Here is a 22,971-nt window from a genome sequence, read left to right on the forward strand (position 1 = left end):
ATTGGCAGTATACATACAGAAGTGCTGCCTGCCTTTTATTACCAATATGCTCCTGTTAAGACCTGCTCAGATAGAATCATGTGACCCTCAGGGCCCCACCTACCAAGTCCCTGCACAGAAGCTGCATATTGACAAAGTAGCATTTAGAATTATAGTCACACACCATTTAAAAGCATCTGACCCTGAGAGACAGAAGCCTATCCTACTGCTGAGAGTGCATGGTTCTGAAGCCAGACACGCTCTCTGCTGTGGGGGGGTGGGGGGGGGGGGTCAGACTTCACTGTTGCAACTCTGCCATGGCTCTCTGCAGTGGGTCAGAGCTCCAGTACTCCGCGTCCCAGCCCAGGAACCAGCCAGTGAAAGTGGGTGGCTCGAACCCCTGCTTGGTAATCACGATGGGTGTGCGGGGGTCCCGGCTGGAGGGGTCCGTTTGAATGTAGCGGACGGCTGGGCGTGTGAAAGAGAGAGAGAGGAGGCAGGTGAGGAGTGCGTAACACAGTGGCAGGTATCTGTGGTCACCATCGTTGTGGAGCTGTCTTCCCACACATATCGGGCCTTTTTTTATCCACCCTCACTATCTGCCTGGCTCACCACTCTGAGATGCGTCAGGACTGTGGCTGACGTTAACGGATCATTAAACCGGGGTGCGACAAGCCGTTTCTCACCTGAGGCCATAGCTTCTGCCTTCTCCTCCTCATTGGCTTCGTTTCCGATCCAGACGAACACCTCAAGAGAAACCAGAGTGTCAGCACCTCAATGCCAGTGTAACGGGTGTATCTTCGCTGCGTTGCGTATTAGATGTTACAGGGGTCAGGGAGCGAGCGAGTTTTGAACCAGGGTTCTCACTGCTCACTGCCAACCCCTTACGGCCAGCGTTGTTGCCAGTTGAGCTAAAGGCAAATTGCCCCTAGCCTATCGGCAACAACGCTACTTAACCAGGTTTCGGGGAGTGACATAGCCACTGCAACCGCTCAGCTACCTGCTACCTGCTACCCCACAGGCTTTACGCAGGACTCACACGAGCAACCGCTTGGTTACCTGCTACCCGCTGCCTACGGCTTTACGCAGGACTCACACGAGCAACCGCTTGGTTACCTGCTACCCGCTGCCTACGGCTTTATGCAGGACTCACACGAGCTCTTCACTTCAGCTCCGCCACTTCAGCTCTGCTACTCCAGCAGTGCACTCTGACACCAACACTCTGTACCTGCTTGTACGTACCTGCTCCCAGGTGTCTAAGATCATGATGTCATCAGTGGCCAGATCTTCTTGGGTCATCTCTCCAGGTACCTCTTCAATCTAAGATGGATGAAACTTGGCATCAAGATAACAGGGCAATGAGCTGTACCTATGGAATCCTCTGTCTACTAAAGACTGAAAATCAAATACTGTCAATTTATAGGACTGAACTGGGCCAAAACATGTAAATATTTCTCTCCAAAGTCAGTGCTTCAGTGCATGCATATTTTGGTGGGGGATCTCAGCTGAAACAGCACAGTGTTTCAGGATTCAGTGGAGACTTTTGTCTGTTTTGTATTCATGGTTTTGCAGACCTGACAGGGGAATGCATTTTTTGTTTGTTTTGTTTAGCTGGGAGACTCTTTGCAGTCTGGATCTGTGTCAAAAAATGGCTCTGCAACAGTTACAACAGCCAGAGAGAGAATCGTCTAACATTAAATTGTACCAAGATGAGGGGACAGTGCCCCCTTGTGGGACTGAGGCTGAGGTGCAGGAGAAAGGGGGGTTTGGTGTCTGAGATGTGACTCACTATGAACCGTCCCGTCTTGTTGGAGCAGGCGAAGAGTCTGGGCGGGTGAGCATCCATCTTGTCCTTCAGCCTGGGGGAGGTACGGTATTCTGCCTTTCCGCCCAGAGCACTCCAAAAATCATCTGCACCCACACATGCACACACACATCCGCACATGCACACACACACACAATGGTTAGGTAATCGTCATGCTTATACTTTCACATTCTCCCTGCCCTTAGCTGAGCAGGAGATCTCTCATCTGAGATCCTATGACTTTAAGGCTGCGTCCATAATGTGAGAAACAGCCCAAGGCCCTGTTCAGAAGGCAGGTAGGCTTAGGAGGGACACCTATTGCCATGGACACACCACTGTGTTAGATTGAAAATGCTTGGTGGGGAACAGGCTTATTGTGTGTTAGTTGTGTGACTTTTACATTGTGGGAGGAGGTACACATTCATGTGAGGAAGGCCTTTACACAGCCATGCGGCCACTCCAGGAGCGTAATGCACTCACGCCCCCCACAGGCTTTACACTACAAATGTTTCACGTTAGCAGCCCAAAGAACCCTCACGCGCCCATGGCAATGGGGCAGTTCCCTCCCTTTGATGTTCGCACCTGCCTCCTCCCCCTCGGCCACCTCCAAGGCGGACACGCCCAGGATGTCACAGAGCTGCAGGGCTCCGCCCTTCTCAGTGTCACTGGCACCCTGCCCCGCCCACAGGAAGCAGGCCGCAGGCGTCACCAGCACAAAGGCGTCATTGGAGTTGAGGTTGGAGGCAACAGCATCGACCTGAGAGAGGGGGAGAGCACGGTCAAAATCGGTGAGTCACAGATAACCAATAGCCACACCCATTCTGAGGTTCAGTACCCCGCCCCACCTTCCTGCCCCTTACCTCCATGGCTCGCGTGCTCCCGGCGGAGTTGGCTCGCATCTGGAAGAGGCGCGTTTCGGCGGGCGGGGCCTGACCCCGCTCTCTGGACGTGCCGTTCTTGTGCACCACCATGGGCCGACCCCCAAACAGACTCATTAGCTGGGCAGGCTCCTTCCCCTGCACCACCCTCACCTGGGACAGAGACCGCACAGGCAGGTGAGCACCACCTGGGACAGAGACCGCACAGGCAGGTGAGCACCACCCTCACCTGGGACAGAGACCGCACAGGCAGGTGAGCACCACCTGGGACAGAGACCGCACAGGCAGGTGAGCACCACCCTCACCTGGGACAGAGACCGCACAGGCAGGTGAGCACCACCTGGGACAGAGACCGCACAGGCAGGTGAGCACCACCCTCACCTGGGACAGAGACCGCACAGGCAGGTGAGCACCACCCTCACCTGGGACAGAGACCGCACAGGCAGGTGAGCACCACCCTCACCTGGGACAGAGACCGCACAGGCAGTGCGGTTTCAGGGGTGACACATAGCTGTGCTGTGCTGCAGTGTATTCTATGTGACGTTGTATGAATGTTGCTGTATTTTCTTTTCATGTGTTAGTTTGTGGTTGTCATCATGCCAGTTAAAAATACAGGACAGGCTGTGCAGGTCTTCCCTGTGGGAGACCTCCCGCTTTGCCTGATGGGAAGGGACATGGCGCATGGTCTTCCCCCAGAACAGCGTTCATAAAATACTCAGCTAAAATGCTACACATACAGCTGAAGCCACAATGCAGCATGTTAGAGCCAAAGACGGAGCTCTGCCAAACCCTGAGAGAAGACAAGCTGATCAGAGAGACGTGGAGACAGAACTACCTGAGGAGAGAGAGGAGCGCTTGTGACCTGGAGGAGAGTGTAGAAAGGGAGGAGAAGAAAGAAAATAAAATGCTGGAAACTCAGGAATGCCACATCATACCCCTGATTTTGCAGTGAGAGACTGTAGACTGAGGAGCCGAGATGGCAGCCGCTGAAGCGCCTTCAGATGTGTGAGAGGCAGGAAAGCCCCCTAACCCCCCCGTACCTGCACGGGACCCCCGCCCAGCTCCTTGTCCAGCTGCTCAGCCAAGATGGCGGATGCTCCGATTTCATCCTGGGACGAATCGGCTCCTTGCCTGTGAGAGATGGGAGAGACGCGAGTGACGGGGCTTCTGCTGTGCTGTTTAAACCCGACTCAGGCCCTGGGGACACGCTGAAGGCTGACTCGCACCCATACCTGACTCAGTCCCTCACATGCTCAGCCATGTTTAACACATCATATCATGAGGTTGTAGTAAATGGACTGCAAATGGTAAATGGACTGCATTTATATAGCGCTTTTCTACTCATTTGAGTACTCAAAGCGCTTTACAGTTATATGCCTCACATCTACCTACCAGTGGCAGAGGCTGCTATACAGGCTTACCATCTGGCCACTGGGAGCTGTTGGGGGTTCCACCCTCACCTGGCCACGCCCACCATGCCACGCCCAGTCACAGCCCACCACACCACGCCTGGCCTCACTCCTTACCACATGTAGATGATGTGTCCCTTGCGGCCGCCGTGTTGGTATTTGTAGAGGATGATGTAACTGTCTCCGCCATAGAACTGCCCGTAGGAGCCAGGGTCCACAGGCACCTTATCCCCCCCCTCGATACGCCAGATCTGCAGGGATAGGTGCACAGGTGCTGTGGGTGAGACCGGCAGTAATCCGACAGCCTGATCTCCCTCCCTCCTCTCCCTCCCTCCTGTGTTTGGGTTGCAGCGCCCCCTGCTGGCCAGGCTCACCTGCTTCTCCCCGCTGCCGTCGTCCAGCAGCCTGTGCTGTGCTGCCATGGCGGCGGAGCTGTGCAGAGTCGAGGCGTCAAACGGCACTTTCTCGATCCTGGCGATTTTGTTGGAGACGTAGGCGGAGCCCAGGCCCTTGGTCTGGTCCACGTCGCGCCAGAACTTGAAGAACTGCTTGAAAAGGGGCGTCTCACCTGCCTCTGGTAGGATCTGCACCTGCGTCTGCTTGGGGTAGCCCATCTTCCTGATGAACTCATCTGCAGCCTTCAGCGCCGCCTTCCTCTCCTCAGTGTTAGCATCCTTCCCTGCACAGGAAACAAACCCCTCCTCAAACCCCAGAACACTAAACCCAGGAATCAAACCCCTCCTCAAACCCCAGAACACCAAACCCAGGAATCAAACCCCTCCTCAAACCCCAGAACACTAAACCCAGGCATAATAAACCAAGCAGGACAGACACACTTAGAATGCACTAGATTAACAGAAAGCACTTCTATACCTGGTTTGGTGTGTTTCTATGGTTGACTAATGAAGGTGTGAACAGCACAATGTCTGCCTTCTGGTCTCAGTCCTGTGAAACTGGAGGACCCCACTGACCTTTCCACACAAAGATTTTCCCAGTGGAGCCGTGGTCCAGGATGAAGCAGTCACTGGACTCCAGTGCACTCTGGGAGAAGGGGCTCTTTTCTGCTACCATGGTAACAGTTAGATCTCCACTTGCATTGGACACCTGAGTGAGGATGAAAATGAGGAAGGTGTGGAATGACCCCTCAGCTTCCTCTTTTGGCTGAAGCTGTCCCATTGTGTCTGTGTGCCCACTTTCCCTTCCCCATCGCCTCGCTCTCCTACCTTGTAGAGTTTCACCTGCGTCCTGTTGGAAGTGTCAGCTGCGGCATCCTCAGTGTGACCCTCAGGCAAATCTGGCTTTGGTCCCAGAACCTGACAGCAAACCATGTGAAGTCTCTCATGCATCTGCATTTATTTCTCAGGACTGGTAACGCCTCCCCCTTTAGTCTTACACTGAAACTGTGTGGATCATGTCAGGTTTCAGAAACAGAGTCTCTGTTTCTGAAACTGTGTGGATCATGTCAGGTTTCAGAAACAGAGTCTCTGTTTCTGAAACTGTGTGGATCATGTCAGGTTTCAGAAACAGAGTCTCTGTTTCCTTCCCAAAATCCAGACTTGCCTCCAGCATCTCCTCTCGCTCCGAGCCCTCGTCACACACGTACACCTTGGCCCGCCCGCTTCGTTCATTGTCACGGATACCCTTGGCCACCTGAGTGGCCTTCAGCCTCTCAAAGCTGTTGCACAGGCAGCCGCACCATTGGTAGATCTCCTGCCATGTAGGTGGAGATAAACACAAACCATCAGGACAGCATTGTGACATCACGCTGGTCTCCCCTCCTCCCTCCTCCACGGGGTGTGAGATTTCTGAAGCGGTTCTGTCTTAGTGTGAGTGAAGGTTACCTGAAAAGGACTGAGTTCATATTTGTACTAGTTTGAACCTTAAAATCAAGGGTTCAGAATCAACCAGTTTTGTCTGTTGTAAGTACAGTCCTGATATCTTACATATTTTTGGATTTAGGTTTCAAAAAGTGGTCAGTATTTTTGACTGATCAGAAGTTACCGGCTATCCCTCAGTGTCATTTGGTGTTTGTGTCTGGTGGTATACCAACACACCATTTGCAAAATCTCTGAAATAATAACTGGAAAAATGATGAGAGTAAAAATGGCAGTAAAGTGCAGAGGGCTTTTAATCTCCAGCTTTATATTCAGAGCATGAATCAAAGCAAACAGCATTTACCAGTATGGCCGGAATAAGCAACTAGAACAAGTCCAACCTACACATCGCTGTTATATTTATACAATAAATGGTGATAGCATGACTGCCATACACTTCGCATTAGAGACAGGGTAGAGTGAGGTGAGTCTGAACACCCTTTCCCACACGGTCGGTGTGAGGTGAGTCTGAACACCCTTTCCCACACAGTTGGTGTGCAGTGAGTCTGAACACCCTTTCCCACAGTCGGTGTGAGGTGAGTCTGAACACCCTTTCCCACACGGTTGGTGTGACTCCTGGACCCCCAAACTCACTCTGCCCAGGTCCAGAATGAAGCAGTCTCCCTGGTTGAAGCTCTCCCAGCTCACAGGTACCTCTGTTGCCCTGACAACACGTCGACCTTTCACCTGCAGCACACGCTGGACGTCAACTTCATTGGTGACCACGTGCCTGAACCCTGAGGCCACGCCCCCTTCCTACAACGAGGAGTGAAGGTTGGCTATTTGGATTCAGTTTGTACGAGAGAGATGATGTGTTACCACACACAAACACACGACCTGAACTCTCCTCACCATGTACTTGAGCCCAGACTTGAAGTAGCCAAGGAAGGTTCGCGACTCGTAGCCTTGCACCTCACGGTACTGGATAGGTTTGCCACCCAGGAAGTCGTCCATCTGAACTGTGAAAATAGCTGCAGCTCCGCTCTCATCTTCAGTGGAGGACTCGCCTAGAACAGAGGTGTGTGTGTGTGTGAATATGCATGAGGGTGTGTGTGTGTGTGAGCGTGTGTGTGTATGTGTGTATGTAAGCCACAGTTCTTGGGGACAGGCCCCGCCTTACCCAGCCAGAAGTGCAGGTCGTACTGCAGGTTTCCAGATCGCTGTTTGATGGTGTTGAGGACCAGGTAGGCGTCACCCTTGTAGAACCCCCCATACAGGTTCTCCGGAACGGGCACAAGGTCCAACTTCTCAATCCTCCATACCTGGAGGCCCGGCTCCTGGCCGGCCCGCTCAAACTCGGGGTGGTACACCATGCTGGCTGGAAGCACGCGCACACACACACACACACACACACACACACACACACGGTCAAACAGGCTGGCTGCATCTCTCTGCCCTCAGACTAGGGCCACTCAGACCCGGTCCTGGAGCGCCACATTGTCTGCAGGCCTCCAGTCCAGACGGACTCTAAACCCGAACTGCATCTCATCCTTGTCGTCATTGGTTTAAAGGGATGCCACCTTTGCTAACAGGGTTTTACAACAGTGGGTGAAAATCTGTAGCATTTCCAGCTCACCAGAACAGAAATGTGACAGATAGGGAAGTGCCATTCAGAGAGTCAGCGAATGCTGTGGCATTCAGAGAGCTAGCACTGTGTCCAACCATGCAGATTAGATCAGAAAATGCAGTTAAGCAAAGCACAGCATAATGAGAGGGGATTTGGCTGGGAAGTACAGACATGTGCAGGATCTGCTGACAGCATTACAGCACACAAATACAAACAGCACTGCAGCCATGAGAAGGATTCCTGGGATGTTTCAGCATTTTTCTGAGGAAATTGCTGCCCCCCCCCACACACAAAGGGAGCAGCAAGCCACAGCACGAGTCAGAGTTCCAGAATCTCAACATCCTAACAAACTCAAGAGCAACGGATAGAGAAGCAGATCAGAGTGGATTCTGCAGCTGTCTCAGATAGCCATCAGTCTCCTGTGCCACGCAAAGTCCTGTCTGATGCAGCTTCCTGATAGCATGGGATGCAGACAGATGGGTTCAGCTTCACAAAACCATTTCTGTCCAATACTGACCAAGAAACCAGGAGTCATTTGACTCATTTCAGATATAGTGATTGTATAAAAGGTTTTGAAAGCTTGAGAGTCATTATTGCCCCATAAATGTTTTTACAAGTGTGCCCAATGTACTCCTCCAATACACTCACATGCAGCCAACAGCGTTTTTCACACTACATATCCCACAGTGCACCACAGCACATGCAGGCTGCAGGATAGGTGCCTCCACTGCAGTCATCCAAGTGCCCATAGGGGCCTCACGAGCCACTAGAGGGTGCCAAAGTGGCACAATAAAGGAACCCTGGCTGACCACACCCCAGAGGAATCAGGCCAATGGTGTGTCCGTCGCGATGGACTCCGGGTCATTACTGCCGAATGATGTAGCCCAGACTCGAACCTGGCCTGTAGGACTCAGCCTGAACTCACAGCCTGGGCAGGAACCAATCGATTAAGATTATTATAAACTGAAAGTTAACAAGTTTTTATAATAACAAGGTTGTCAGTACATGCTTCCAAAAAGCACAACAGATACAAAGCAAGTTACAACAGGCACCAGAGAGGGTTGAAAAGGAAGAGCAATTATTTACCAGTGGAAAAGTACCAGAGTGGCGATGAGGCTGCGACACAGTACCCATCAGCCCCCTCTCTGAGAGAGCTCCTGTGATCTGCAGAAGCTGAGGGGAGTGGTTCCGGCACCAAACTACAAACCTTCAGACTGTGTCACTCCTCATTTATCTGAAACTCCTCCACCAGCATACAGGCTACCACTTTCCAAACAGGCCTTTCTAAACTATACATTCCTTACAAAAACAGCTCGGACGTCATTCAAGGTCATTCAGTTTTCATGGACTTTTTGTTTAGGTGCTTCTTTAGCTCTGAGACCTTGTAACTGAAGCATGGTTTACTTACTCTTAGCGATGTTCATAAATAATACAGATACAGTTTACTGTTCCTAACAGTACTGTATTCCTGCTTCATCCTACCGTTCGCTTTATAAACCTGTTCAATTTGTATGGTCTCTGCTGACACGCATATGTGACCCATGACTGACTCCCAACCCCACAGCAGAAGTTCAGCGATTGATTGAATCTCCAGTGGAGCGGAGTCCTCACACAATGGAGGCCACGCCCCTGAGAGAGCACACCCTGCTCCACAGAGTCTGCAGTCCCTCCAGGCACTGAATCTTTTATGATCTACAATAATGCCTCTTTTGTACTGACAGGAAGGTGATCCTGTGTAAAGCCAGGGAGTCAGCCGGGGGGGTGGGTGGGGCAGGAGGAGTGGGGTGTAGACCTACACCATGTAAACCCTCCATTCCACAGCTTTTCCCCTTTCCCTGTGAAGTGTTGTGTTATTTTGCAGCACAAGCTGCTTTGAAGCTGCCAAACACATCGGCTAGCCTCTGCCCCCAGCAGTCTCCATGCCTCTCTGCGTTGTGCTCACACAAGAGCTACAGCATGGGAACTTAGCAACCTACAGGCGAGCTAAAGGTGAATGAATCCCTTCACCTGCAGTAACTTCCTGGTCGGACAGGTATTCCCGGGGCCGGGGTGTATTTCCTCAGATGACCCTGCGGGAGGCTGCTCCTCCTGCTGCTCCTCCTGCTGCAGTCCCTGCGGGAGGCTGCTCCTCCTGCTGCAGTCCCTGCGGGAGGCTGCTCCTCCTGCTGTAGACCCTGTGGGAGGCTGCTCCTCCTGCTGCAGACCCTGCGGGAGGCTGCTCCTCCTGCTGCAGTCCCTGCGGGAGGCTGCTCCTCCTGCTGTAGACCCTGTGGGAGGCTGCTCCTCCTGCTGCAGACCCTGCGGGAGGCTGCTCCTCCTGCTGCTCCTCCTGCTGCAGTCCCTGCGGGAGGCTGCTCCTCCTGCTGTAGACCCTGTGGGAGGCTGCTCCTCCTGCTGCAGACCCTGCGGGAGGCTGCTCCTCCTGCTGCTCCTCCTGCTGTAGACCCTGCGGGAGGCTGCTCCTCCTGCTGTAGACCCTGCGGGAGGCTGCTCCTCCTGCTGCAGACCCTGCGGGAGGCTGCTCCTCCTGCTGCTCCTCCTGCTGCAGACCCTGCGGGAGGCTGCTCCTCCTGCTGCAGACCCTGCGGGAGGCTGCTCCTCCTGCTGCAGACCCTGCGGGAGGCTGCGCTCAGCTGAGTTCTGGGACAGAGAGAGCCCTTTCAGATCCCTGCCCGCAGGTGTCCTGTGACTGACGCATTCTCTGAGCTCCACACGCTCCACCTGACACACTCAGCCTGCTGCTCCTCCCAGCTGATACTCCCTCAGTCCTCCAGCACCTTCTCCAGCACTGGCTGACAGAGTTCACTAATCCCCCCCCCCAGCAGGGTAAGGCTGCCTGCTCTACTGGCTGCAGGTGGAGGGCTGGGTATGAAATGGGGTGTGGTATTACTGTTTCAGGCTGGCTTTGGGTTTCTGGTGTGATTCCCTCATTACCACACTCTTTAGATGAGACCCAGACTGCAGAACTCTGCATGCAGAGTTGCAACTTATGCACAGAAGGACGAAATTCCCACAGCATGTTCCCTGTAATGACTGTTGGCTGTGTGATTCGTGTGAGCCCAGGCACCCAGGGGTTTGGTTTTAATCATGTTTACAGAGAACATTTCCACAAGCCGGTGAGCGGCAGGCAGGCGAATGCAATGAACCAGTCCGACCGTGAACCATCCTGGCAAACCGGTACGGCGGACTCCAGGCTCAGCAGATACACGCATGGAACATTTTAGCTGTAGCACAGGAAACACTAAACATGAATCCCATTAACTGTTCAAGCAAATACAAGCTTCAACCAACAAATGAGGCATTACCTTTGAGGGTGACAAAAATTTGTTCTATCCCTTGTTGACATATAAAGTTGTAAGCATAAATAATGAAGTAGAGTGAGGCTGCCCCCCTCATGGAATGCACTAAGGAAAGGGAATGGTAGAATGGAAGAACCTCATGTTCTCCTGCAACACTGAAATCAATTGTCAGTACTCCCGCCTCCTAGCCCTGCGCTTTTGGTTTTTTTTTCCTTTTTTTTCTCCTTGTGTTTCTGCCCGGCCCTTCTCTCCGCCCTGTCTCCGCCTTATTACCTGCGCACCTGCATCTCATCCCCTCGTCGGTCTGTCCTTATTTATACCCTGCTCGCTGTGCAGTCATTGCTAGTTCGTCTCAGTGTTTTTTGCCTGTTTCGTCCCCGCGTTTTCTTTACCTCGCTATTCTTGTGATTTTCGACCTGCCCGTTTTTGACTCCGTTGTTTGCCTGCCGCTTTTGCTTAGTTTGCTCGATCGTGCCTTCCTGTTGTCTGACCCTGCCCGTTCTGACTATCCCGCTTTGGATTTGCCCACGGACTGCTTCCCTGGTTTTTGACCCTGCCTGTATTCTGGTTTTTTGATTCTGCCGTGTGTTTTTTCTCTGCCCTCGCGTTTTTTGGGGTCTGCGACTGTGTCCTACCCTGTGCTGCCTGACAGTACGAACTAGCCATCATGGACCCAGCAGACCTACCTCACCTGAAGGCTGCACTGGAGCTGCAAGGTGCGTTGTTGGGGGGGCATCAGAACCAATTGGACGCCATCGGTCGATCCCTGGAGAGCTTCGCGACCAACCTAGCGGGCGTCACTGCACAGCTGCAGCAGCTGCAGCTCAACCTAGGCAGCCGCTCCCCTTCCCCTCCGTCCGCAGCAGCCTCCCTACCTGTCCTGCCCGTGCCCCCGAGCCGGGAGCCCCGATTGCCACCTCCGGAGTCGTACGCAGGCGATCCGGGAACCTGTCGATCGTTTCTGTCCCAGTGCTCCTTGGTCTTCGAGCTCCAGCCCTCCACGTTCCCTACTGACCGTGCGAGGATCGCGTACGTCATCACCTTGTTGACGGGCCGAGCCAGGGAGTGGGGGACTGCGGTCTGGGACGCCGATGCCCCCTTCTGCCACGTCTACACCGCCTTTGCCGAGGAGATGAAGAAGGTGTTCGACCGCTCCAGGCACGGGCGCGAGGCCGCTAGGGAGATGCTGCTGATCCGCCAGGGGCGCCGGTCGGTGTCGGACTACGCAATCGATTTCCGCACCCTGGCTGCTACCAGCGGTTGGAACACCGAGGCTCAGTATGACGCCTTCCTCCACGGTCTTGCAGAGACCATCAAGGATGAGCTGGCCACCCGGGAGCTACCCCCCAGCTTCGACGCTTTGGTGGAGCTGGCCGTTCGTGTGGACCAGCGCCTTTCGCAGCGGCGAAAGGAGAGAGCTGTCGGTGGACTGCCTGGTTCCTCTCGAGCCTTTCCGCTAGCGCTCGCATCACCGAGCCCCACGCCCCCGCTTCCTGCCTCCCCGGAGCCGATGCAGGTCGACCGCACTCGCCTGTCCCCCGCCGAACGTCAGAGGAGACTCAGCACCAGGTCGTGCCTGTACTGCGGGCAGACTGGTCACTTTGTGGCGACCTGTCCGGTAAAAGCCGGCGCTCACCCGTAGCGAGGGGATTACAGGTGAGCGTTACCCCTATCTGCCAGTCCCCTGAAATCCGCCCCTTGTTCTCTGCCTCCCTGCTCGTCGGGGATCGGCCTCATGCGGTCTCTGTTTTGATCGATTCAGGGGCCGATGGGAGCTTCATTGACGCCGACCTGGCGGCCCGCCTGCGTCTCCCCCGCATCCCGCTGCATTCACCTCTGGAGGCCCACGCCATCACCGGAGCCCCGCTGATTCGCATCACCCACGCCACTCCCCCGGTGAATTTCCTCATTTCTGGCAACCACCGCGAGGCGATCGTGCTGCACATCATCGACTCCCCTCAAGCTCCCGTGGTTCTGGGTTACCCATGGCTGGCCCAGCACAACCCCCACATCGACTGGGAAGGAAACAAGATCCTGGGCTGGAGTCAATTCTGCCACTCCAGCTGCCTTCGCGACGCTCTGGTCCCTGTATCGCTGGTTGCCCCAGCCCCTGAGGAGTTCCCGGACCTGTCGGCTGTGCCGCCGGAATACATGGATCTCAAACCGGTCTTCAGCAAGTCCCGCGCTACCTCGCTGCCCCCGCATCGCCCTTACGACTGCGCCATTAACCTCCTGCCCGGTTCATCTCCTCCTAGGGGCCGCCTGTATTCCCTGTCTGCACCGGAGACCGAGACAATGAATAAATACATCCGGGAATCCCTCGCCGCCGGCATTATTCGTCCGTCCTCCTCACCCGCCGGGGCCGGGTTTTTCTTTGTGGGCAAGAAAGACGGCTCCCTCCGTCCCTGCATTGATTATCGGGGCCTCAACGCCATTACGGAGAGGAACCGCTATCCCCTGCCGCTTCTGACATCTGCATTTGAATCGTTACAGGGGGCTACCGTTTTCACGAAACTGGATCTTCGTAGCGCCTACCATCTGGTTAGGATCCGAGAGGGGGATGAGTGGAAAACGGCATTCAACACTCCATCTGGGCACTATGAATATCTCGTTATGCCATTCGGTTTAACTAATGCCCCTGCCGTGTTCCAGTCCCTGGTAAACGACGTCCTTCGCGACATGCTTAATAGGTTCGTGTTCGTTTACCTGGACGACATCCTCGTTTTTTCCCGTTCCCCGTCAGAACATGTCCAGCATGTCCGTCGTGTTCTCCAGCGCCTGCTGGAGAACCACCTGTACGTCAAGGCGGAGAAGTGCGAATTTACCCGTAGCACTATCTCCTTCCTGGGTTTCATCGTCACGGCAGGGAGCATACAGATGGACCGGCAGAAGGTCCAGGCAGTGGAGGAGTGGCCTCGCCCCGCCTCCCGTCGGGAGCTGCAACGCTTCCTGGGATTCGCGAACTTTTATCGACGCTTTATTCGCGACTACAGCACGGTGGCAGCTCCCCTCACGGCTCTAACATCGGTCAACAGAGCGTTCGCCTGGTCCCCGGAAGCTGAAGGGGCGTTCTGCAATCTAAAGACCCGTTTTACCTCGGCGCCCATTCTGACTCAGCCTGACCCTGCCCGGCAGTTTTTGGTGGAGGTGGACGCTTCGGATGTGGGTGTGGGAGCAGTCTTGTCGCAACGCTCATCGGCTGACAACAAGCTCCACCCCTGCGCCTACTACTCCCATCGCCTTTCGCCCACGGAGCGTAATTACGACATCGGCGACCGGGAGTTGTTGGCTATCAAGCTGGCGCTGGAGGAGTGGAGGCATTGGCTAGAGGGGGCGAATCTGCCGTTCCTGGTGTGGACAGATCACAAAAACCTAGAGTACATCAGGACGGCTAAGCGCCTTAACCCTCGACAAGCCCGCTGGTCCCTGTTTTTCTCCCGATTCCACTTCACCCTGTCGTACCGCCCGGGAGCCAAGAACCGTAAGCCAGACGCTCTGTCCCGTCATTTCACCCCTGCAGATGAAACCCAGGAGCCCGGCACCATCTTGCCCGCCCGATGTATCGTCGGGGCGGCGCATTGGGACATAGAGACCACCGTGCGCACCGCTCTCCAGACTGAACCGGGTCCCAGCTCCTGTCCCCCTAACTGTCTTTTTGTTCCCCAGCCAGTTCGTTCTCAGGTCCTGCAGTGGGGGCACTCCTCGAGACTCGCCTGCCATCCCGGTGCTCGTCGCACCGCGGCATTCATCAGTCAACGATTCTGGTGGCCCACCATGGCTAAAGACATCCGGGACTTCGTAGCCGCCTGCTCGGTCTGTGCCCAGAATAAGACTACCACCCGACCACCCGCCGGCCTGCTGCAACCCCTGCCTGTACCCAGACGACCCTGGTCTCACATCGCCCTCGACTTCGTTACCGGTTTGCCCCTGTCTGACGGTAACACCACCATCCTCACAGTCGTCGACCGTTTTTCCAAGGCTGTTCACCTTATTCCGCTGCCCAAACTACCCTCCGCCAAGGAGACGGCCCAGCTAATGGTGAACCATGTATTCCGTTTGCACGGTCTGCCCACCGACGTCGTGTCTGACCGGGGTCCCCAGTTTACTTCTCATTTCTGGAGGGCGTTTTGCAGGCTACTGGGCGCCACTGTCAGCCTGTCGTCCGGCTTCCACCCCCAGTCTAACGGCCAGACCGAGCGGGCGAATCAACAAATGGAGACGGTGCTACGATGTCTGACGTCCCAGGAGCCCACGGCGTGGAGCCAACACCTGTCTTGGGTGGAATACGCCATTAACTCCCTACCCTCTGCATCCACGGGTCTGTCCCCCTTTCAGTGCTGTGTTGGCTACCAGCCGCCCCTGTTCCCGGCCCAGGAGGAGGAGGTCGGCGTACCCTCGGCGGCGGCGCTGATACGACGCTGCCGCCGTACCTGGAGACGTGCTCGGCTCGCGCTGCTCCGTTCCACGGCCCGGATCAAGCAGTTTGCTGATCGTCACCGCTCCAAAGCCCCTCGCTATCGCCAGGGCCAACGAGTGTGGCTCTCCACACGGGACCTTCCCTTGAAGGTGGACTCCCGAAAGCTGGCTCCTCGTTTTATCGGCCCCTTCCCTATCGCCAAGGTTATTGGTCCTGCAGCGGTCCGGCTCAGGCTCCCGCTCTCCCTCCGTCGCATCCATCCCACGTTCCACGTCTCCAAGATCAAGCCCGTCATCCGCAGTCCTCTCTGCCCTGCTCCCCGGGCTCCGCCGCCGCCTCGCCTGATCGACGGAGCGGAGGCGTACACTGTGCGCCGTCTGCTTAAGGTTCGGCGCCGGGGACGTGGATTCCAATACCTGGTGGACTGGGAGGGCTACGGCCCTGAAGAGAGATGTTGGGTCCCCGCCAGAGACATCCTGGACCCTGCCCTCATCCGGGACTTCCACCGCCGGCACCCTGGTGCACCTGCTGTTACGCCTGGTGGCGTTCGTAGGGGGGGGGGTACTGTCAGTACTCCCGCCTCCTAGCCCTGCGCTTTTGGTTTTTTTTTCCTTTTTTTTCTCCTTGTGTTTCTGCCCGGCCCTTCTCTCCGCCCTGTCTCCGCCTTATTACCTGCGCACCTGCATCTCATCCCCTCGTCGGTCTGTCCTTATTTATACCCTGCTCGCTGTGCAGTCATTGCTAGTTCGTCTCAGTGTTTTTTGCCTGTTTCGTCCCCGCGTTTTCTTTACCTCGCTATTCTTGTGATTTTCGACCTGCCCGTTTTTGACTCCGTTGTTTGCCTGCCGCTTTTGCTTAGTTTGCTCGATCGTGCCTTCCTGTTGTCTGACCCTGCCCGTTCTGACTATCCCGCTTTGGATTTGCCCACGGACTGCTTCCCTGGTTTTTGACCCTGCCTGTATTCTGGTTTTTTGATTCTGCCGTGTGTTTTTTCTCTGCCCTCGCGTTTTTTGGGGTCTGCGACTGTGTCCTACCCTGTGCTGCCTGACATCAATGACCTGAAATAAGGCATTACAGGAAGGTGCAGACACACACTGAGTATACTAAAGCATCTCTGCAGGCGCACAGGTCTAAGGGTGTAAGACCAGAAAAACAGTGGATGGATGTGGATCTTTTTCAAAATCAGCAAAGAGTTATAAAAATTGGCTGTTTCGTTATTTGATTTTTGTAAAATTAACCCTGAAATTGCTGAAGGGCTCAGATGTTACTGTCTCCACAGTGAAAAGCTGGCGAACAGTAATGGAGTTAAATTCTGAATTAGCAGTGTCTCTCACTGCGAGCCAGGGCTGCTGCTGCTGGCAATCCTGTCTGGGATTTGTACAGGTGTGTGTTTTATTTAAATGCAGTAACAGTCTGCCCTGACAGACCTGGAAGGTGAAATCCAGGCTTAGCTGGCAGGCTCATTTTCCTCACCTCTATGTGTAAGGTGTGAAGGAAATTTCACCACAGCGTGTGGGTATGGTCCATAGCTCACCGGGCAGGCATGCGGCGGGTTTGTGTGGGTGCAGTGGGGTTTGTTATGACCAGGTGTGTGGACACACGTCCGCTCTGTGAAGTTGGGTCTCTGACGTGAGCAGGTAGTGTCGTAATTCCCTGAGGGTTTCGGCACTCTGACAATCCTTCTATCAGACAAGTAAAAACAAGCTCAACTCGACTCCACACTGGCCCTCTTAAACCTCTGTGTTTCTGCGGGAACCGCTGTGCAGCAAAATCACACATACAATTGACTCATTGATAGAAGACCCACTCAGAGTTGGAGAAGTACAGGCTTGCAGTGTTTCTGTTAGAAATAAAAATATTCTTAAAAAAAAAAATCATGCTGCCATCCCCACTGTAAGTGTGAATGTTACTGAAATACACGATTGTCAGATATTAAAAGTTGTGAAATTAATGCTGCGGCCCACTACACTGATACCCTGTATTGTGCCTCCAATCTGCATTAAACATGATGACGCTTAAAGTCAGGTCTAGTAAATAAATGAAATGAAATGTTAAGTATTTTTTCCATCAAAAATCCATTCCTTTAAAAATCCATTATCCAAATCCATCGTTGCATACATGACGTGCTAAAGTACACCTGGGACCACGGCAGAGTAAACGCTCAGGCGTAATTTACTACAGTGTAACGCCTGATCGTTGTAACAATGGCGTTCTGTCTCCTGTTAACGAACAGGAAGAACTCGCACATAGTTAAATCAATAGATGTAGCTGATCTTGAGCATTTCTTTCCACCACGTTATCAGAGTGACATACACTTAAATTTACTTAAAAAAAAACAACGAAATGATTACAATGGTTTAGAAATAATTAAGTTAAACGCATTATAGTGGTATTGCAAATCGGGAATATTTAAACGTTCGCAGGAACATGGGAAACGGCTGTTTATAGAGGGATACGGGGAAGTACGGGGTAAAACACAGCTAAATCGCTAACATTAGCTTGAATGCAGAGTACGTTCGCAAATAAATAATATGTGATTATTTTAAAATAGAAAAGTGAAAAAGTACACCCCACTATGCCACGCGCATATAGGCCTATGCGAAATAATTACACGAAGAGCACTCAGTCTCAACAAAATAAAGCGACAAACAAGGAAAAGCCGTTGAGTTGTACATGTTTGCGTTTTATCTTATATTACATAATTCCCATCAACCCGATGCTCTTCGCACAGCGTTCTGCAGTGCTAAAACTGACATCATTCACAATTTACTGTCAGCCTTCATAAGCGCCGAAATCGTGCCGTATTCGCACAGATGGAAACACGCTGACGAAGACTGAGAATCACACCATACCACCGCGGGACAGAGCTTGTGCCCATTACCAGCAGGCTAATCACCTCAAAGCGCCGTTCCAATGCCCCAACCTGGCAGATAACAGGAAAGTGTTATCAAAAATAACATGAAGTAGCCACCGGGTGCCGACAAACAGAATGACAGATGTTTTCGCACTGTTTTAAAAAATAATATCACAACCGCATGCCATGCAGCCGTGCCATCCATTGTCCTGCGCAGACCCATTGTATCATCAGTATCTACTGGCTTTCTTTGCGCTGGATTGAACGTACAAAACAAGCGGCTAAATAAAACACGCCAAAGCCACGGTGGTGCCAAAGCACAGTGATTACCTGCCTGTGGGCCTAGAATGTGTCGGAGACTGTAGGCGGAGGATGTGCCCGAACACGGGTCGGCTTCAGAGCTGCGGGACGGCTTTGCGTCGCAGGGCTTATCGTCCTGTGCGCCGGGCGGCTCCCTGCAGGGTCAGACTGACACACCTCCGCCGGCATGTGCAAATATACGGAAGGAGAGTGAGTGGCTGTTCTGACCCCTCCCATTCGGGATGGTAGCTCCCCAAGTCCATCAGCGGATCCAGGATCAGTTACCCTCTCGTTATCCTTACATCCATCGTTTTAGTGAAAACGTCAACGCTGATCCAAGATCAGCGTTTGGGTTACAACAATTACAGCGGGACGGAAATGGCAGGTAAAGCGCAGGTGAGCCAAGTCGGGATTTAAGTTAACATTAAGGTAGTTAACCCAGAACTCCTTCATTTAACACCCGTCTGTATAAATGGGTAACATGTAAAAACTGTAACCCGTGTAAGTTTCTCTGTATGAGAGCGTGAGCTAAATGACAATGTAATGTTAATCTTTAGATGTTCGTCACACAGAGGGGCAGAAATTAAACTCCCCTGGCTTTGTTGCGCCGTTATCACCGAGGAAAACGGCACTTCTTCCAATGACAGGTACTGTGGAGCATTTTAAGGGATCTCCTTCAGAGAGCCAGGCCAGAGATCCGGCCCTACCCAGCATAGAGAGAGAGAGCCAGGCCAGAGATCCGGCCCTACCCAGCACACAGAGAGAGCCAGGAGAGAGATCCAGCCCTACCCAGTGCAGATTCTCAACGTCTTTAACTGCTTTAATAATGCTAAATACCCTGAATACCTAGCTGGTGTTTGTACTTACACTATTATTACTATCTTTAACAATTCCTCATTTGAAGAAATTCTTTAAATGTGTAAGTGAAATTTTAAAATCATAAGAGGGATATTCATTACAATGTTGTGGTTTATTAAGATGAATACATCATGGGCATTTTAGCAGACGCTCTTATCCAGAGCAAATTACATCATGATGTTGTGTTACTTTGTCTATTTATTTATTGTCTTGTGTATTTATTCAGTTGTATTGAATGTAGCACCATGGGTCCCAGGGAAACATTATTTCAACCCTACTGTATACTGCATATGGATGGGCTGACAATAAAATCTCTCTGCATCTGACATCAATTACAGGTTTCTAAAGAGTTATCCATTTATACAGCTGCATATTTACTGAGGCAGTTGTGGGTTAAGTACCTTGCCCAAGGGTACGGCAGCAGTGCCCCAGCGGAGAATCAAACCAGCAACCTTTCAGTTACGAGTCCTGCTCCTTAACCACTGTTTCCCTCCTGCTTTCAGAAGGAGCCCTAAGTCACAGAACTGTCACTGAAGTTACTGGCTTTAATGTTTTCACAAGCAACAGCCATCAGCCTGCTGGGTACTGATATGGTAATCCTGTCCCTCTCTGTTGCTGCCACTACACTCAGCCTGACGCTCTTCAACCAAACTTGGGAGTGTCTCTGGTGCAATTATGTAATTGACAGTGTTCACATTCATGACATACCAGAATGGGTGTTCTGTTGATGGAAAATTACTCACCACTGATTGTTATAAATCTCCTTGGTTCAAATGAGTGAAAGCGTAACATTCTCATAAAACACTGAATCTTTGGGAACCGTAGTCTGTGTACACACTCACCTGTGCACATGCTCCCTCTGTCCTACAGGGGAGCTCTCTGGACACTTCCTGCGTTCTCAGTAGGGACATTACCAAACACTGAACAAATAATCCCACCTCTGGGCAATTATCTGCGCAATTAACAATGAACACCTGCACTTCAAACAACATATCATTACCGTGAGACTGTACCTAAGCCACCATACATAACACACTGTTAAAGACTCATTACAATGGAGAGAAATGTTCCAAGGACTATTATAAAATCTATTCATTTGTGATCTGTTCTGAGAGATAAATTGTTGTCCTAATATTGTCTGTGTAGCAGAGCTGAAATTATTAGCTTGTGTGAGTCCTGTGTAGAACCAATAGGGTAGCAGGAAGCAGAGCAGTTTCAGCGGTCACATCACTCCCTGAGAATTGATTAGCTACCATTGTTTCCGATAGATCTAGGGGCAAATTGCCTTTAGCTCAACTGGTAATGACGCTGGCCATATGGGTTTAGCTGAGGAGTGTCTCTGGCCTGAGCTGCTTGGTTTCTCCCTGTCTGTCTGTGTGGGCGTGTCTTTTGTTTTTGTTTACAGGTCCTTGTGCTTCCTTGTCCTGCCTGCCTCCTCACCCTCCTGTTACTCGGCCACACCCGTCACCTGAAGCCTGTTCCACACACCTGTGTCTCGTCCCCTCATCATCTCCCTGCCTACATATACCTGCTGTTCTCTTTGTTTTTGCCTGATCATCTCAGTGTCTTTGCTCTCACCTTTTGTAAGTAAACCTGCTCTGTTCCTGCTTGTTGCTGACTCTGCCTGTCCCGGGTTACTCTTTTGCCTGCCATTTTGGATGTTGTTATCTCCTTTCCACTGGACTTTTTGGCTACTGACTCGGACTGTTTTTCTCACTTCGATTTTGCCTGTGTTTTTGGACTTGTCATTACAGAATACCTTTTCGTACTGCCCGTATTGTCTGCGCCTGGGTCCTTTCCCCACAAAACCTGAGAGAGCAGTGAGAACATCAGTTTGAAACTTGCTTACTGACCCACTTAACATCCATTCAAACACACAACGCAGCCTGCTGCGTTACATCTACAGTATGTTCCGAATGCAGTTTCCTGGCCTGATCTTTGCAGCAGAGCTGGCCCCAGCAGCAGGGACTGTAGGGTTCCACTGTTGGGGTGAGCTGCCACATACTGTGCTCATTAAAGATCTCATGCAGAATGTGGGGGTTCCCGGGTCCAGCCCAAAGCTCCAGTCTGGCTCATTAAAGATCTCATGCAGAATGTGGGGGTTCCCGGGTCCAGCCCAAAGCTCCAGTCTGGCTCATTAAAGATCTCATGCAGAATGTGGGGGTTCCCGGGTCCAGCCCAAAGCTCCAGTCTGGCTCATTAAAGATCTCATGCAGAATGTGGGGGTTCCCGGGTCCAGCCCAAAGCTCCAGTCTGGCTGTCTAATGATCTCATGCAGAATGTGGGGGTTCCCGGGTCCAGCCCAAAGCTCCAGTCTGGCTGTCTAATGATCTCATGCAGAATGTGGGGGTTCCCGGGTCCAGCCCAAAGCTCCAGTCTGGCTCATTAAAGATCTCATGCAGAATGTGGGGGTTCCTGGGTCCAGCCCAAAGCTCCAGTCTGGCTCATTAAAGATCTCATGCAGAATGTGGGGGTTCCCGGGTCCAGCCCAAAGCTCCAGTCTGGCTCATTAAAGATCTCATGCAGAATGTGGGGGTTCCCGGGTCCAGCCCAAAGCTCCAGTCTGGCTCTCTAATGATCTCATGCAGAATGTGGGGGTTCCCGGGTCCAGCCCAAAGCTCCAGTCTGGCTCATTAAAGATCTCATGCAGAATGTGGGGGTTCCCGGGTCCAGCCCAAAGCTCCAGTCTGGCTGTCTAATGATCTCATGCAGAATGTGGGGGTTCCCGGGTCCAGCCCAAAGCTCCAGTCTGGCTGTCTAATCACCCCCTCAATTTAACTTATTAAATGAAAATCTCCCTGCATGTGTGCAGTAAATATTCTGGTGTAAATCACCTACTGTACAGTTGTGGAATACATATTGCCCAGGTGACACATTTTCCTGTTTCATTTGGTCATACAATTCAAAAGAAAGGCCCCTGCTCTGTTTTACTGAAGAGAAATGAGAACAATGACACAATTCATTGTGCAGTCCTTCATTTTATACCAGTTCAGCTGGAATTAGTTTCTTTTTCATCTTTTCATGTCTTCATGGAGAGATTCTGACATATGATCCCCTGCAGTTGTGATATTAATCTGTTTCATAAATAGTTTAATAGATGTAGCTGTTCTAAAAGATTCTGCTCTTTAGCCTCTTCAGAGTAGTAATTTAAGTTATAAAAACCTTTATAGCGATTTTCCACAAGGCCAAACTACCAGTCTGAATAGTACGTTGAAATCATGAGAATCCTTCCTCGCAATTACAAAACCTGCCGTATGTCGCCCCCCATAGATCACTTGAGGAAGTCAGTGTGCAGTAGTGGAGTGGTCGGGATGCCGTCAATAACTGAAAGGTAGGCCAGCAGACCCATGCGTTATAACACTAACGGACACTTTTAAAGGTGTTTCCTCTGGCTGTTGAAACATGAAAGCACAGAGAATTCTTACAACACAAAATTCCTCCATAGTATTTAGCCTACACATAAAACATGTCAGGCCATGCAACTTCACCCTCCCTTCTGTCTTGCGCAAAACGTGTCCTCGCCCCGGTGGACAACGTAACACCGTAAAACTCCTTTCAAATGGGCGTCTAAACTAAAGGAGCTGAGAGCCGACAGCAGGTGCGCATGCGTACTGCACTAGCACGCTGAAAACAGGTGTCCGACAGTCGTGTTTGGTTAGATGCACATCATGCATACGTAAGTGGCTGTAGCGTTTCAGTCACTGACCGCATGAGAAGACTAGTAAAGGACTG

The 22,971-nt window shown here is 52.3% G+C and overlaps 1 protein-coding gene across 4 annotated transcripts; it reads right to left on the reverse strand.

Annotated features, from left to right (window-relative positions):
• Window positions 1-233: 233 nt before the first annotated feature.
• On the reverse strand, window positions 234-18,588 carry LOC118776012 (gelsolin-like). 4 transcript variants are annotated; one of them, XM_036526038.1, is made up of 16 exons: window positions 18,416-18,588; window positions 7,065-7,262; window positions 6,797-6,951; window positions 6,539-6,700; window positions 5,631-5,780; window positions 5,294-5,383; window positions 5,042-5,174; window positions 4,445-4,749; window positions 4,188-4,321; window positions 3,702-3,792; window positions 2,644-2,814; window positions 2,366-2,540; window positions 1,769-1,890; window positions 1,222-1,299; window positions 666-726; window positions 234-447 (listed from the first exon to the last, which is right to left on the reverse strand). In XM_036526038.1, the coding sequence occupies exons 2-16, from the start codon at window positions 7,255-7,257 to the stop codon at window positions 278-280; spliced, it is 2,190 nt and encodes a 729-aa protein (XP_036381931.1). In that variant the 5' UTR covers window positions 7,258-7,262; window positions 18,416-18,588; the 3' UTR covers window positions 234-277. The 4 variants fall into 4 exon arrangements, with proteins under 4 accessions (XP_036381931.1, XP_036381932.1, XP_036381933.1 ...); XM_036526039.1 differs by having other exon boundaries at window positions 7,065-7,258; window positions 18,412-18,588; XM_036526040.1 differs by having other exon boundaries at window positions 2,644-2,784; window positions 3,738-3,792; window positions 18,412-18,588.
• Between the last annotated feature and the right edge of the window lie 4,383 nt (window positions 18,589-22,971).

Source organism: Megalops cyprinoides, chromosome 4 (genome assembly GCF_013368585.1).
Source record: "Megalops cyprinoides isolate fMegCyp1 chromosome 4, fMegCyp1.pri, whole genome shotgun sequence".
In the NCBI taxonomy this organism is placed as follows: domain Eukaryota; kingdom Metazoa; phylum Chordata; class Actinopteri; order Elopiformes; family Megalopidae; genus Megalops; species Megalops cyprinoides.